Source organism: Apus apus, chromosome 15 (assembly GCF_020740795.1).
Source record: "Apus apus isolate bApuApu2 chromosome 15, bApuApu2.pri.cur, whole genome shotgun sequence".
NCBI lineage: Eukaryota > Metazoa > Chordata > Aves > Apodiformes > Apodidae > Apus > Apus apus.
In genome coordinates, this window is record NC_067296.1 from 3,610,743 (window position 1) to 3,628,151 (window position 17,409).

General features: G+C 42.1%; 1 protein-coding gene across 4 annotated transcripts in view; it reads left to right on the forward strand.

Moving 5' to 3' along the window:
- PTPRT (protein tyrosine phosphatase receptor type T) overlaps nucleotides 1–17,409 on the forward strand; it is a 435,474-nt gene that overhangs the window by 352,671 nt on the left and 65,394 nt on the right. For all 4 annotated transcript variants that reach the window (XM_051633170.1, XM_051633173.1, XM_051633172.1 and 1 more), the window contains exon 14: nucleotides 14,817–14,952. In XM_051633170.1, coding sequence (XP_051489130.1) covers nucleotides 14,817–14,952 — 136 coding nt within the window. The remainder of the gene's footprint in view (nucleotides 1–14,816; nucleotides 14,953–17,409) is intronic.

Sequence of the window (17,409 nt, forward strand, 5' to 3'; positions counted from 1 at the left end):
AGCTACAGTGGTGACACAACTTGATTGCAGTTACATAGAATCCTAGAATGGTTTGGGTTGAAAGGGACCTTGAAGATCATCTAGTCCCAACCCCTCTGCACGAGCAGGGACACCTCCCACCAGCCCAGGTTGCTCCAAGCCCCATCCAACCTGCCCTTCAACACTGCCAGGGATGGGGCAGCCACAGCTTCTCTGGGCAGCCTGTTCCAGGGTCTCACCACCCTGATAATGAAGAAGATGCAATGTTCTGATCCCCAGGTTGATTCACAAGGTGTATCTCCTGGGGGACCAAGGCTGACGATGTCTGGCTTCTTTCTTGGAGTTTTGAGTTGCTTTTAACAACTCTTCAAAGGACTTCAAATCACCCCAGGGACTGCTTTATGTCAGAAATCAATTTACTTGTAACACAGAGGACTAGCTGTAAAAATATTTCCTCAACACATGTTATAGTCTCAAAATGAGCTGTAAGGAAATGACAGAGTAATTGCTGTGGGCCAAGCCACAGGTAGCTCTGCATTTCCAAAACTTGGGGTTGCCATCTTGTGCTCTTTTTGCTTTGCTGTAGTGTGAAATAACTGCATTACTGTCTGTGCAGTCTTTCCAGAGCTAAACAAAATTGGCAGGAACTCATACCATTTTTTTAAATTATTATTTATTTGAGGCACCATCCCAGTTCTTTCCCCAATTATTTTCACTCCTTTCTGTTTTGTGGCTATAGCAGAAGTTAATTACTTTTAAGTGCTTTTTCCTGATGACTCTTGCCTCAAGACTTGCAGAGCAGTTGGGAGGTCTCAAAGAAGCCCCAGCTAACACGTGTTGGGTAGCAGAAGAGGATATTTTCCATCTTCACGTGGAGACATCCCCCAGTCTGTTGCAGAAAGCCAGGCACAGGGATGGCAGAAGCACCTGTGCAGCTGTTTGCACTGCTGAGACCCAATATAGAAGCTGGTGGAGCTGTAAGCAGTTGTGTCACCACTGAAAGCCAAGGAGGATGAGCCATTTCTCCCCTTTCTCCTTTTCATCTGTGGCTCTGGTGCTCCATCTGTCCTCTTGTTACTTCCTTTCTAGAAGTTCCTCTTAAAATCGTTACTTAATTCATTTCTTTGGGTTACAAGCATTCTGTGTGTCTCAGTCTCCCTTCCTTCCCCCTCAGTTTTTCCAGCTGGTAGTGGCATGACCATTTTGAATACCTTATTTTGGCTTTCTGGTGGTAGCAAGAGAAAGAGCAGGACTGGGTAAGACAAGTCTGGGTGAAAGGGGTCTGCTCAGGGTTTTCCAAGAGCATGACTACAGGTCTCCTCATGAGATCAGAGAAACCAGATTGATTCATTTTTTGAAACCTCTGGTTTCTCCTGTTGCCATCGCTCCTTTTTCTGGAGTTGATGGAAGAATGTTGTCTGGTCAGCAGGAAAGAGATTTTCTCGTGACTGTTCAAAGAAAACAAAAAGAAGCTTGAAAAGCCCCATTCTTGAACGACCTTTCAATTGGCACTGTCTGATTTAGGTACTTCGGAGAAGTGTCACATAAGTGACCTTGAGTTGCCTTAGCATTAGCCTGTTCAGTCAGCAGGAAGAGTCACTAAGCTCCCCTCATTCTGTTGATTCTGAATGTTGTCCCTTTTTAGAAAAGGATCTCTGAGTAATATTGATTTGTTGAGAAATATAAAAGAGTCAAGCCTGAGGATGCCTATTGGTGGTCTTATTCCTTAGGATCTTTCTTGATTGACATGAATGAAAAAGGACAGGAAATGATGGTAGTTCTGCTGCCATTTTCACTCTCTCAGTGGACATCACTTTTGATTTATAGGCAGAGATCTTATTTCTATATGTGGAGTGTGGAGATCTCTGTGGAAATTATTTTGTTTTTTCTTCCTCCCTTGCTTTCTCTTGTCCTCACCCTGTGAATTGTAGTGTTGTATTTCTTGGTGCCTGATCATCACCAAGGTCACTGGGATATCCACAACTGTGGCTGATTTTAGGCAGTTTTAGCTCTTCAGAGGCACAGCACTGCCTGCAGCTCACAGGCAAGGTAGTGTCACGAGGGGATTTGTACTCTTCCATTGCTGGCACCTGTGGAGTATGAATAGCTGAGCAATAGCTGAACAATATGGGTCTGTTGTTTGGAGCTTTCCCATAGTTTCAGATTTCTGTCTGTCAAGAGGTTGAATTCCCACCATACGTTAACTCCGTATGGATAGAGGGACTCAGCCACTCTGCATCTTAGCCCTGAGAAGGGGTGTCACATCCCTGCTGTGTGGCAATGGACAGAGACACTCCCAGAACTGTAATTACACTGGGACCTGCTCAAAGGCTGATGGCTGGGATGTTCTAGATGACCTACTGTGTCTGTGCTGTCTTCTGTCTACTCATGACATTGATAACTTGTAATGGTGTTGCCCTGTATTCACCTTTATTTGCATCGTCTTTCTAAAGATAAAATGAACGAACCCGTAGTCTGCCTTGAAGGAAATAATCACAGCTGCTAGCAAAGATACCACCGTGGGGTCTTGGAGAGACAGAAAAAAACCACTTGCTGGAGTCAGGGCTAACCTCAGCACTGACAGCTGAAAGCTCTGCTTGGCCTTGGTACCAGAGAAAAAACATTTGGTTTTGACATAAGCAAAGAAATGCATGCTGCTGGTGCCAGACCAAACGTTCCTTTTGGGACATAGGCCTGATTTTTCCATTCCTAGACATTTGGCACTTTGGTAGCTCCATTAGCATGAGTGAAATCAGTTCTGGTTTACACCACTGACAGGATGATTAGGATTGAGACCTATTTGAGCAAGGCAAGGATTCTCTTGAAGTACTGGATTAACAAGGGCACTAAACATGAGCATGGGAGTATTTAGGCAATAAATGTGTTAGACAGTGTGTTACTGGGGGATTCTAACACATCTTGGGTGTTGCTGCAAGGCACCTGTTCAGAAGCTGAGTAGCTTTAATTGCTTGAGAGATGCACGAGGCTGTTCCACTGCCACTGCTTCAGCAGGCTGGGAGGCAATTTGCTTTGTATGTCTCGTCGTCTCAAAACCAAGGAAATGAAAGTAGACAAGTCTTTAAAAAGTGTTTTAGTCCATTAAAGAACATTTTGGAGGTTTCCCAGCTTTCTCTCCTCCCCTTTTAGCCAGAAATATATGGTTCAGCTTGAGGCCTTTTCAACTCCATGCAAGGAGGTGCCTCTCCTCTGTCCTGGTGGTGAGGTCTTCTGCACTGTTTTCTGTATTGCTGCTCCTGGTTAGATGAACCTGATTCTTGGGATTACAAGAAAGATCTCTCAAATCTTTGTGTATTGGCTTATTAAATATCAGGAGGGTTCAGCATTTCAGAGCACTGGGTCATGAAATCAGTAGTTCATCCTCCACAGCAGAGTTAGGAGATACCCACCCGAGCAAGCACATTTCTCGAGCTCATCTCCTGCCACCCCGTGTCTCAGTGTAAGAGCAGGCTGATGCTGCTGGAAAGGACTGCAGGGTCTCCTCATCAGCCTTTGCTGTGGTCATAATGGCAATCCATCAGAAAGCTCTCTGCATTTGTCCAGTCTGTGTATCCATTTCCCATTTTGCAAGCATGTTTTAAATCCTCAAGCATTATTAACCTTTTGTATCTACATATGTATTTATTTTCACATTCACTGGTCTCAGATTTCTTACCCCTTCCAGCCATAGACATTTCTTCTCACATGGGCTGCTACTGTTTTGTTTTTTTTTTTAATTACTGGAGTAATGTTGTCTTTCACAGCATTAATCACTTGGATGCATAACATTATCAAGAAATACTCTTTAAAAACAAGTTTCTAATTAAACCCTGATTTACCAGCTCTCTGCCATACAATTTTCATTCAGCCAATTTATTTATTAGTTTTGCCATTTGGTTTCCTTGATAGCATTTGGTTTAATATGCCCCATTCTTTCTGAATTAACTGACTTGTTCTCCCTGTCTTAAAGCAACATATTTATATTGACACTTTATTAGGGAAAATTGCAACCTCTTACCAAGAGAGAGCGATTACCTCTTGTATTCTTAAAGTGCATTAAATTAATTTCACAGTGTAATTGAAACCAAGGCAGAGGGCTCATTAAAGGTTCCTTATCTCCTGATACTCATTTCTACTTTCCTTAAATGTGAGTTCTTGCAAATGAAAGAATGGAACTTTAATAATCATTACAAGGTTTTTATTTTTATCATTTTTTCCCTTTTTTTTTTTCCTTGTGCATGCTGCCTGGGAACCATTTTGCTTGCTCTTAGCAGTAATAAGTAGGCAAGAGGTGACCACGCGAAATCCACCCAGCCTCTTGAGCACAGGTGATTATCAGTTCAGGAAAAGGAAATGCTCTTCACACTTCCAGAGGTCTGAGCAGCTTCAGGACTTCTTGTTTCATATTTGGTTTGCACGGGTAAATGCTTTCACGGTTACTCTCACTGCAGCATAACGGGGACACTCCTGGGGCACGGAAGGGAGCATTCACCTGTGCAGAGGGTCATCTGCAAGCCCAGACACCACTTCAACCTTCACAGCAACAATTGGGCATGACTGAAGAGGCCCGTGGACCCCTTGCTGACCCTTTGCAGAGGCTGAATCTCTCTCTGAGCGTGCACAGAGGTGACCTTGCATGTTTGAATTTAAGTAGCTATGGCATTTTCTGAGACTGATTATTACACTTACTCTTAGACAGCTGAGTCCTGCTGGTGAAGAAAGGATGACAGGTGAGCGAAAACTAGATTCTGTCAGTCCTCTGTATAGAAACTTCTGCTGGAATCGTTGCAGAATTGAGCCTCAGTAGTGCTGTGTAAAGTCATTCACAGATCACTAGTGGAGAGGTTCAGAGCTTCTCAAGGATTTTGCCATTGCCATCAGAATGAACTTGAAAATCCGTGTGTCATAAACTTGCCTTGTTGTGTATAACACTGGGACCAGCACCATCATTTCACTCCAGAAAATTTAATTATGAAGAGGGAATCCCATTAGCTTGCAGAAGTAGTTTGTTTTACTTTAGCCTGATGTGCAGAGAATGACTTACTGGGATGTGAGAGTGTTTCTTCCGAATAATACAAAAGGGACAGGAGAGGAGGGTTGGTAGAAGGCTCCAGGCAGACCTTAGAGCACCTTCCAGTGGCTGAAGGGGCTCCAGGAAAGCTGGGGAGGGCCTTGGGACAAGGGCAGGGAGTGACAGGGAGTAATGGATGAAAACTGGAAGAGGGGAGATTTAGGTTAGACATTAGGAGGAAATTCTTCACCATGAGGGTTGGTTCCTCAGGTTGGGGATGGATTACGGGATTGGATGGATTTAGGGATATTCATCTCCCAGTGCTGTATGGTTATATTCCTATCCAGCTATGACTTCCTTGCCCAAGAATTATTTTAACTTCTCATCAGAGCAGCTGTAATGATGCAGGGGCAAAAAGATACTGGGACTACTATGAAGTTCAAATGCCTTTAAACTTGAGAGAGATGATCCTGATTTTTGTAGTGCATCAGCAAAGAAAAAGGGAACTTCTCGGAGACGAGTGCTTAACAATCCTGAGACCTCAGAAATGAACCTGGGTCTGAAAAGTGACCAGTGAAATCATGGGGTGGCAGGGGAGACTATGAAAAAATGGTGGAAAATGAGGATGAAAAAAATTCCTACTGTTCACACATAGTTTTGCTGCATATGGGGACTGTTCATTTAGCAGCTCTTGCCCCCTCAAATTTGTTTAAGAGGGTTCTGTTGTTTTCTGAAGTATATTCTGGTTTTGTAGACAGATAATGTATTTTTTAAACAGATCTAAACCCATTTCAAATCTATTTGTCATTGCATTTTATTTTCTGATACATTGGAATGTTATTCCTTTGACAGGTTTATTCTATTTTGTGCCATTTATTTCTGTGGGTTTTATCACACATTTTAAGTTAAATGCACGGGAATGTTTTGTTGGTTTTTTTCTTTCTCCTGAACAAATCTCTGTCTTCTAAGAGTTGTTTTTTTAGCATGAGTTTGTGTATCACCGTATTTAATTGTTAATAACAGACACACTTACTTTTCTGTTACTGAAAAATACTCCCTGCTGAGAAGACAACTCAAGCTGGCTGTGAATGCCAGCTTAATCCAGTGAGCATCTTTATTTTCACCTAATTTGGTATCAAGGCTTACTCAGAGGGATTTAAAATGTTGACTTTATGGTGTCCTTTAACCCAGGGAGCAAATGAACCAACTTAAAATCAGGGAAGAACCTGGTGCAAAACTCTATGAGGCCACAGATGAATAGAGTTTGATAACCTCAGCCCAGTTTCTAGAGAGCATTGTCTACTCTAGAGCTCTGCTGCACTGACAGACCCTCATCTTGGGCTCCTCAATTCAAATAAGCAACAGGAGGGGAGAGGTTGAGAAAGAGTGTTTAAGGTAAAATTTGGGATTAGCAACAGTAGCCTGAAAATACCACCTCTGTAATTCAAAGCGTTCACTGCTGGGATATACTGCTTCCCTTCAGAAAAGAAGGGTCTTTAGGAGAAGCAGAATAAAACTGGTTATTGCTGTGTGAGCTAAGTCCTCCTGGAACCGAAGCAGGCATGGAGGTTGTTGTCTCCTTACAGCCCCTGAGAGGTGTGAAAGGATGTTGTTGGCCATGTGCTGTGCCTGGTAGGTTGTGCTGTGATTTTTGTTTCCAGATGGACTGGTAGCCAGGCAAAGAGGGGGTGGAGGGAGAAGGCAGTAGTTGGGCATTAAAGGCAGAAGTGAAGGTCAACTCAGAAAAGATTTTGTTTATTTAGTTTGAATGCAAGGAGCAACATGTGATGACTTGCTTGGAAGATTCAGAGTTGTTTTTTGTCCCCTCTCTTCTGCTTGAAGGTTTGCAAGAACTGGGTGTCCCCTCAAGCCTTCTGGACAGAGGCTGAGAGATGGGGTGGGGGGAGCAGCCACTAGTGGAGAAGCAGGAGGAGGGCTGTTACAATTTGGAGGACAGCATTGCGTGTTCCTAAGCTTTGTGGTTGCATCAGCTGATTTGGGTAGTCAGTAATTCTTTATTTCCTGGTACCTGGAGATGCTTTCTAAGGTGTATCAGCCACTGATAAGATACTGTGGATGGCTTAAAAAGTTTTTCATAAACAGATTATCATTGTCAGTGTCCTTGAATAGCACTTCCAAAGGCGTGACAACCCCAAGGCTGTTACAAATACATTATGTCTCCATTTCCTTAAAAATATGTTTTGAATGAGCCAGTGCTCAGAAACAGGGTTATTATTACTGCATTAGTTTCTCAGTTTCTTCCAGGAACCGGACACTTAAAAACTATTTGGTAGCATTAGGATATGTGACTGTCACAAGGAAAGTAAGTGTGAAAGAGAAAGTTTCATAATGCTGTTGTAGAGGAAAAGAAAACTCTTCATTCAAGACATGTCTAAAAACGCAGCTTCAACTTGGCCAAGTACAGAAAGTTTCCCTTTATATCATGCAGCACACGTAGAGTGTGTATACACAGACTCACTAATGCACTGGCCAGACGACTCTCTTTTTGCTGTAAAATGGTGAGTAGCTTCCTTTGCATGCTGCTCAGCTAGCTCGAGGGCACATCTTACCAGGCATGGTTTCTGTAGGCCACCGTGGTACTTACAGCACCTTTGACCAGCTGGGCTCAAGTCAGCCTTATTTCCTGATTCCTCTTATACCACCTCAGGGCTTTTTTTAAAAATTTCTGCAGCTGGTGTGGCTGTGGATTTTTAATGATAGCCATGATGAGAGCAGAGTGGCTGCTTAGAGGGGACTGACTGGTGCAAAGGTTAATTAGTTTTTGTTCATAGGGTGGGATGAGTCTATTATACATCTATAGTGTTGTCATGCACTGTGAAGTTTTTGCTTGTATCAGTCAACACGTTGATCTCCCTGTGTTTGTATAAGATCATAACAAAATTAAGGCATGTCTGTAGATTTGAACTTGTGATAAAGGGAACTTTGTTTTTCATTTTTAGAATTTCGAGCTCGTTTCTAAATAGCTCTGCAAAAATGGAGAGTTCAAATGGAAACGTGATATCACTCTCTGACCCATCACCTCACTTGTAGGCATCACGACAGCTGCTCTTTACCTGAGCTGCTCTTCCAAATAAGTGTAATAACCTTTCTCATTCTTGGGGGACACGTATCTGCCTTTAGCACAAATTAAGTGCTTCTGAAGAGAGAGGAAGAAAAAAAGGAGGAGAAATGAAAAGCGTTTGTGATGGATTTGCCTGGAATCTCCAGATTCAATTATTCTCTTACTGTTATGTTTTTAATTCTCACTCAGTTTAGTAATGCTAATTTTGATTCCTCACTGTGTTTAACCTCATCCTCCTACAGATTCAACCTGTATGCCCCATAATCCCTCGTGTAAATTCTAGTCTTTCTCTCCAGGACTGCTTTGTTTTGCTGCTCTCTCTCTTCAGAATACGGTTAAAAGGCTTTGGCTCTCATTCTTTCCATTCTTTTTGAGCTTTTTTAAAGAAATGACTTTATGTGCAGTGATACTGTTGGTGGCATTTATTTCTTTTTTTAATGAATTACAACAAAGAAATAGACAAAGTGGATTCTATCTTTCAGATTTGATAAGCTGTTTGACTTTGTTGGCTTATGATATGCAGAAGTACACCAGCCATGTGCCTAGTTGTTTTTTTTTTAAGTCCCAGTACTGTGATCCACACTGCAGAAGCTTTGCAAACTAGTCTGTCTGCCTCTGCCCAGGCATCAAAAAAAGTACAGCCAGAAGGCCAAGAGAGGTGATTCTGCTCCTCTACTCTGGTGAGACTGCACCTGGAACACTGCATACAACTCTGGAGCCCTCAGCACAGGAAAGACCTGTTGGAAAGGGTCCAGAGAAAGGCTATAAAGATGATCCAAGGGCTGGAGCACCTCTGCTGTGAAGACAGGCTGAGAGTTAGTGCTCTTCAGCCTGGAGAAGAGAAGGCTCCAGGGAGACCTTAGAGCACCTTCCAGTGCCTGAAGGGGCTGCAGGAAAGCTGGGGAGGGGCTTTGGATGAGGGCAGGGAGTGACAGGATGCTGGGTAATGGATGAAAACTGGAAGAGGAGAGATTTAGGTTAGACATTAGGAGGAAATTCTTCACCATGAGGGTAGGAAGGCACTGGAATAGGTTGCCTAGGGAGGTTGTGGATAATCTTTCCCTGGTAGTGCTCAAGGCCAGGCTGGATGAGGCTTGTGCAGCCTGGTGTAGTGGGAGGTGTCCCTGCTCATAGCAGGGAGGTTAGAACCTGGTGATCTTTAAGGTCCCTTCCAACCCAAACGATTCCATGGTGCTGTGTGGTCAGCTGATACAGAGGGCTGCTACTGGGTGGTGCTGGCTAATAGGAATTCCACATAAAGATGTGAAATGGGGCCCTTTCCCCTTTATCTGTATGTTATCATTCTTAGAGGAACCTATCTGTCCTCATATTTGTATATTGGAGACTGCACTTCAGAGGTATAGAAATAATCAGGATATGAAAACATAAGGGAAAACATTTCTACATGCAGAGATGCTTTAATCATTTGTAGACCACTCACATATAAAGCATCATAAAAAAAAAAGAAAAAAAAAGAAAAGGAAATCGTGTTTACAAGCGTTTTGAGAATAACTGTCTTTTGAAAATAAGCCTCTAGGTCTGCTAGGAAATTTTACATTCTGCATGCTGCCTGCCCATTATGTGCTACAAAGAAATTACTCTGATTGAGCAGCTCGTTTTAACTCATAATGACTTTGAACCCATTATTTTTCATTAATTTTTCTGGGTTAAATAATACTCTGAAGTAATTTTTCTGATTGGTTTTTGTTTCCAGAGTGACTTGCTGGCTGAAGAGGCTGTGTTCTTTCATGTTAAAAACTTGAAACCAAACCCAGTCATTGCCAGATTGACTTGTCCCCTTTTCTAGGCTTTTCCTATCATCTGGCCATGGCTGAACCTCCCATTACTTGGGTTGCTTCTCTCATTTTGTCCTCCCTTGTTTACGCTTGCACTGCCTTTTTCTTACTCCAGGGCATTTGACCCAGCTGTTCTTAGAGCTGGTTTGTTTCCTTTCTCTTCTCCTTCTGTTGTGGTATCAGATGCTTCTCACTCCTCTGGTGACACAGCTCCTGATGTGTGTGGTACCACTGTCATTGCAGGATTTTGTCCTTTGTGCCTCACCAGTTGGAAACCTCACATAAATAACAGATTTTCCCTCCTCCCTATGGCTCTTTTGAATTCCTTTTCCTGTTGGTTACAATTCTTAGTGCAGTATTGTAACTGCTGCTTTAAATAAATAAAAAAAGTTCCAAAATACAGTTTATTACATAGGTTTTATAGAAGAAACTTGTATTATCAGTCCTGCTGAGCTACATGCACTCAATAATCATTCTTTCCTGGGTGTTCTTTAGTGTGCCACCTCCACAGAGGTCACTTTATATCTGGTGGCTTATTGTTTTCAAATACTATATATGTGTATACATTGCTGGGTGAAAGAAAGATTGCCAAGGTATCTTTCACTTAGCTGCTGTTGCTGTTTCTCCCTCTGTCCCCATCTGTGAGAGGCTGCATGGAGTTGGCACAGGGTGTCAGTCCTCAGCCCTGCTGCTGGGTGCCTGTGATGCCAAAGGTATATCCTTCATCTTTCTAGATTTATAAAGTAACACAGTTTATTACTTGCTTTGCATGAGCATTAAGAGAATTTAAAGTATAAGAGACTGTCTCTCAAGGAGTGTATAGCACTACATTTGAACACTTGCTGGTAAATGAGTGGTTTTTCACTGGCATTTTGAGAATGTTCTTCTCTTTAGTTATGACTGGCAAAAATTTGAGCTTAAGCTGTTGAAATCACTTGCAAAGCATCTCCCAGCTCAAAGTAATCTTGTCCTTGTGGACAGAAATACTTGCAGAAGACTCAGAAATCTTTGGAAAGATTCAACTCTGGAAAACAAATGGCAGTCTTCTATACTGCAATCCATTTTGGATTTCAGAATTCTTGTCCTTAAGTTATCAGCCACTGCAGGGCCAACTCTAGCCATGATCTGAAGGAAGGAGGAATTGAAAAGGTTGAAAGCTGCAGGAGCTTTCACAGTATGAAATCATGTTTCCAGCTGGACCTTTCTGAACTGGTCTGGGATTTAGGTGTCTAAAAATCCACAGCAGGATAGCTGGATTAGACCTTGGATGCCTGAGAGCGATTTACTAAAGAAAAAAATCAGTCCTTGAGGATCAATAGCCCTAATTTCTTGTAGGGTGATGAGACAGGTGGCTCTGGGAAACAACCCTGCTGTGCTCTCATGGCATGGCTGCAGCATCTCCTGAGCAGTGTCTCCCACCCATGTGCTGGGTGTCGTGTGTTCTGTCTCGTTGCAAGACGCTGGATCTCTGGCAATCTGGAAAGGGGTAGAAAAAGCAAAGTAAATGAGGTTGGTGGGAAAGGACTGAACCTTTGAAACAGCCGAGTGTGAAACGGAGTGCTGCCTGAATGCTGGTCCCTGTGAAAGTCAGATCTCTGCCACTGGCCAAGTTCTGGGAAAGGGCATTTTATAAACAGTATCTAAATGTGTGGCTCTGAAAGCAACAGCCTGGTCTAGTGGATAATGCACAGACAGGGAGCAAAGGGACCTCCAGTCTTCGCTTCTCTGGCACTGTCTTCTATCTTTTCCCTTCCTTATTAAGAAAGGAAGCTTAGGGCAGAAAACTGTCCTACTTCATGTGAGCACAGTGTAATGGGGTCCTGGCCTTAGCGGGGCCTCTCGGTGCCACTGAAATACACACAGTAATAACAGTAGTGACCTGCTCTATATCCTATTATTTCAGTATCCAACTTCAGTTATGAGGAACCATTTACTCCAGGACATGTGGTGGAAGTAACCACCAGAAAATATGGTTATAGTTTGTTTTCTTTCCCTTTTAATGGCAGCAGTAGAGAAACACTGTTTTTCAGAAAGAAAAGGGTGGCCACTCTAGCAGGGTAGTGAAGAGCTTTCCCAGTATATTTAAAGACATTCATATGAAATGGCCATCTGGGCAGTTTTATGGGCTTCTGTGCTCAGGGGATTTGTGATCTGTCTGAATGGCTGGTAACAGAGAAGCAAAACTGAATTCTAAAAAAGTGCTGCTCTGAGGAGGAGCAGAAGTCATCTTCTGCAAGCACAGTAAGTGCTGACAGCCCTTCTGCCACAACAGAAACCTTCTTCTTGCTTTACAGCTGGTGGAGGTGCAGGTGGGAGTACAAGTACCCACAGCAGATACAGGTATCTGCAAAGAAAAAATACACCAGAATGGCAGGAAACCAAGGGACTCTTGTGGTAATGTTTCATTGCAAAGCTTTAAGAGTCCAAGACCCAGGAATTTTCCAGCACTCTCACATTATCAATTCCTAGGCACTGTTAGCTGAGACAAGTTGCAAATGGTTGGACTAGTAGCCTAAAGGAATGGTTGGCCTTTGCCAAGATAGATAGAAAGAGTTACATAGAAGATTCAAGTGAATCAGTCACCACAGTGTGTAGGTGTCAGGATGGATAATAAGCCTTTATAATCCAGTCTACAATGGGTTGAGAAATATCAACTAAAACCACACTTGACCACACATTGCCTGTGTGGGGGGAGAGAAGATGGACTGTTCCCCACAGCCTGTAGTAACAAGCAACAGCCTGGCAAAATCAAACTGATCTAGTGGATCAGAGGATGGAGTTGACAGCACTTGCTTAATTTTTTTAAAAGTAGCTCACAATTCAGGAGAGTATTCAGATGGTACAAGAATGAAGAGGTTCTGACTTGGTTGTGGTAGAAAACCATTCCCCAGTGCCTGATATTTCGGGTCACAGAAATAACAGCAACACAAGTGAAGGATAATTTGAAGTACTTCTGAGTTAGACTTCAGACGTGTAGTTTTAGCTCTTTTCAGGGAAAAATTGTACCTTTGCCATTTCCTTTGTTGTGTGATAGTGTTAGGATTGCCTGTGTGATGGCATGTAGCTCACCTCTTGGGCAGATTAGATCCAAGATTGCAAGAGATGTTGTCAAATAAAGATGGTTATATGCAGCCAACACTTGTTTTATTTTCATGCTCAGAAGTCCTGTTAATGCATTTTGGACGTGTGCATGAAAGTTGTCAGTGAACTCTTAACCAAATGGGGAAATTGGTGGATACAGCAGAGCAGTAGAGTTGACAGGGACAAAAAGCTGAAAATTATATGTGTTTCAAACAGCCAGCATTTTTGCTTGCTAAATATTGTGTTTTACTGTGGCCAACTAGATTAACAGCTGAGTTGTAGGAAAAGTGAAGTCATACTTTTATCACTGCATGTGGTGAGTTTTGCATCCACTGTGTCATTGCTCTCTATGTACTCTTCAAGGTAGGCTGAGAGGAGAACATAACACTCTATTTCAAATTAGATCTTCATCCTTGGAAGTCCATCAGCTAATGCTCTATTTAGAACATATCAGAAAGCCCTTTAATGCATTGCAGGGTTTGATAAACGGTAACCATTGGGACTCCTGCTTGCAGAGAACCTTTAAAAGCACATGCAGTTTAACACGTGGCTAATGGGCAAAAGAATAACCCAGTGAGGTTTTTTACTGCCTCACCAACATAGGGACTTGATTGATTATTATCTACCCAAGTAACTGACTTCATGAACAGAAATCATGAAGCTTTTCCTGAAGGTCAGCAACACAGAGTTGTTAAAAGAGCAAAGCATTACAGACTTCTGATGACTGCACTCTGTTTTCACCTTCAGTTCCCTTTTCCTACTGTGTTTAAACTGTAGAGGAAGAGCTGGCTGGCTCCAACAGCAAAGGTGAAACCCAAGCTAAGATTGTGATTTCATGTAACATGAATTCATTTAATTTCATCAAATGTAGCAGTGGTATTTTTAGGAGTGGTTAAGTATATCAGGAATATAATAGATGGCCTTAATTATTCTTTAGAGTAGCCATGACACAAATCTTGTGGAGCATTCTAAATCTAGCTCAGTAGTTTAAGGTGTATCTGGAAAAATTCTGTGCAGCAAGTAGTGAAGTGAGCAGAGCTAAGGTGTAAAATCAACACTATACCAACAGTCCCAGCAACAGGGGAGAGGGGAGCACTCTGCAGGGTCCCTGATTATTGCAGGGGCAAAAGCCCCTTAAAGCCAAATCATGACAAGGGACTAAAAGAAGAAACACTGTGCAGTTACTGTTCCTAAAGATGTTTTATTTTTAGGTGTGTAGATTTACTCTTAAACAACATATCAGGTAGAAATGATGTTGTCTTGCCTGGGCTGCAGTAGAACTGATGTATGGAATACACAGGATGATATGGAGGGAACTCTGTGCTAGTGCTTGTTACCTGCAGAATTGTCCCCATATGTCTACAAAAGCCAGGCTTCCAGGAGAGTGAGAAATACAAATGTGCTCTGATTTTAAAAGCAAAGAAGTTGGTCCAAGTAGTGTGATGGGATATGTTACTGCAAACTTTGATATTAATTATTTGGCTGAGTAAGGTTTGCACCTCTACTAAAGCTATTGGAGATGAAAATTATAGCTGGTATTAGTTCTTCTGCTTCTGGGTGTATGCTGAGTGCTTTGGAAGAGTCAATTCCCCATTACAGTATAATATGATAAAATATTAGTTGCTTTACACTGGCATTTTACACCCTATTATTGCTCTGAATATTATTGCCCTATTGCTGCTCTGAGTTCTCTCTCATTAGCCCTTATTAAAGGCATATTTGGTCAGATAGACAACTGTCTGTTGCAATTTAATTGCAAATATGTTCTTAGGCTTTTGAATAAATATTTGTGGATATAAAGTGGATCATTGCACAGGTTTTCTACAAATTCTCTTTTTATCTCCTCCTTTCTCTCCCTTCATCTTTTAAGGAGCTTCTACCCAGAATTCCAATGCAGTGGAACCAGAAAAACAAGTTGACAGCACTGTGAAAATGGCTGGAGTTATAGCTGGTCTTCTGATGTTTGTTATTATCCTCTTGGGAGCAATGCTTACCATCAAGAGAAGGTAAGTTTCTGCTTTGCTTCCATCTTGGGCCTTCTGACTAAAGTGTTGTTACTTCAGAAAAGAAGAATTAATTTGATAGATAAAACATTCCATTTGTGTTACAGAGGGCAGCAGTTAATCCTTATTTATGTGATGTTAGCACTAAGAGGTTTTAGTCCCAGAAGAGACTCCTGCTCTGGCAGGTACTACATGAGCAGCAAAAGAATGGTTGTTACTGCAAAGAGTTAAGGAGAATTAATTGATAATTAATGAGAACAGGTAGCTTATGAAAAAATCTGGAGAAATACAAAGCAATTGTGAAGCAGTGGAAGGGGGCATGTGAGCCTGCACGGGTAGCACAGAGGGGTCTAATAGAAGACAAGAATTCTTTCTGAACAGCCAAGAAAAATAACGTCTTAAAATAATGTGATCAAGGGTTTTTTTCCCAAGTGAGTCTTAATGAGACATATTTCCACACAACAATTTCTTTGCACACAGTGTTCAGTTGGAATATTCCAACTTGCTGAGGGTAGAATCTTTCTAAGAGCTTCAGTTAACAGGGGAATGAAACTTGGAAAAGTCATGTATGGAAACAAAATCTGTCCAAACGGTTCATTTTGTGTGATTTTCCTTGGGCCACTTGCACTTATGCTTTGAAGTGTAGACTATTGTAGTTGCTACTGTTTGAAGAGCTCCACGTTTACACTGTAAGGTCCTGATTCAGAAAACCACTTAGGCAATGGGTTTTCTTGAGAAAAGGATGGACTTTGTATATGTTTTTACCAGTCACATTGCTGAAGTGAACCCTACTTCAAAACAGCAGTTGGATTCTTACAGAAACAGGAGCTGGGAGCCTGGCAGCCCCTTGTCTAGGGTGCAGGTAGTTTTACATGAGGCAGCCTTGATGATTTCTCTTGCTCTGTGTGAGACAGCTCAGCTTTCCAAGCAAAGCTGTGTGCCTTTGAGATCTCTTATCTTTGTGATAATGTGTCATACATTTCCCAAAAACTGGGTAGCAGTTAAACCTAGGTATGTTCTCCTCTATCTTAATCCAGAGCACATTTGCAAATAAATGTGCTACAGGTGCTGGGGTGCAGGGCTGCACTTCAGAAGGATCTTGAGAGGCTGGAGAAATGGGCTGAGAGGACCTTGTGAAGTTTAGCAAAGTCCTGCATCCGGGTTGGAGTAACCCCTTGCACAACAGTACAGGCAGGTTTGCAGAGCAGGACCTGGAAGTCATGATGGACAAGTTGATCAGGAGTCAGAAATGTGCCTTTGCAGCAAAGAAGGTCAACTGCATCCTGGGTGGTGTTAGCCAGAGCAGCCAGGGTGAGGCTAGTGCTTATTCCTGTCTCTTTGCCAGTGGTGGGATTGCTCTGGGCATGCTGTGTCCAGTTTGGGAACCCTCGGGCAAGAAAAGCACTGATAGATGGACTAGATGTCCTTTGAGAAACCTGTCCAAATGATGTCACTCTGCAAAACCTATACATATGTGCTGTGAATTCATGTGGAATTAACAGAAGGTGTGGGCGACCTGGACTTTGAATCCAATTTGTGTGGTGTGCAAAAATTTCAGACTCTGTGGACAAGTGTGCGTGTGTTTTGTAGTCACATCTGCTGCAATTTTGTTCAATGATAAACCCAGCCAGTACAGATGTCACTGATTCTTGTCTCCCAGGAGCTTTTCAGTTCACAAACACAAAAACCAGGCTGCCTCCAATGAAAACCAGAAAAAGAGCTTCAGGAAAAACTGAGCTGGTTTTCTGAGGCTCTCATCTATTCCTGTGACCTTCCTAAATATTCCTAAATCAAAGCTTTTATTTTCAGCTTGAAACATGAGCCTAGCAAGGAAAACTGTCAGAGTGATGCCACATCTGAACATCTCAGTGTATTTCACAAGGTATTGAAAGTTTTAGCATTTCTGTCTGCCAGTGTGATAGTATCAGTGGATACCATGTATACTGCTGGGCAGAAAACAAAACATTTTTCATTATGACCAAAAATTCCTTATTTAAGAACAGTCTTTCTGGGGTGTATCCTGCCAAGAATTTAATCAGAGAGGTAAGGATACTGTTAGGAAGCAACAGGCTTCAAACACTAACTAGGAGGTAATACTCATAATCTTTATATTTTCTCAGACTTTCAGATTTCACATCAAACTCATATTCCCAAAGAGTCTACCACAGCTTTCAAAATAAAAATGTGGAACTCGTGCTGTTGCACACTGAGATTGCTGCCCATCCATTTTTGGTATAAATTGGAAAACAGGGAATTTCTCAGAGGTGGAATTAAAGTGTTTTGGTTTTTTTTTTCTCCAAACATTGTGGAAGAGTCTTCATCATTCTCATTCTGATGATCGTGCTAATGTGGAGATGTCTGGATAGAAATCAGTGATCAAAAGTATTTGCTTGATTTTCTGGCTTCCAATGGCAACTGGAAAACCAGCAAAAGGCCAGGTTATCAATGTGTAGGAACCCA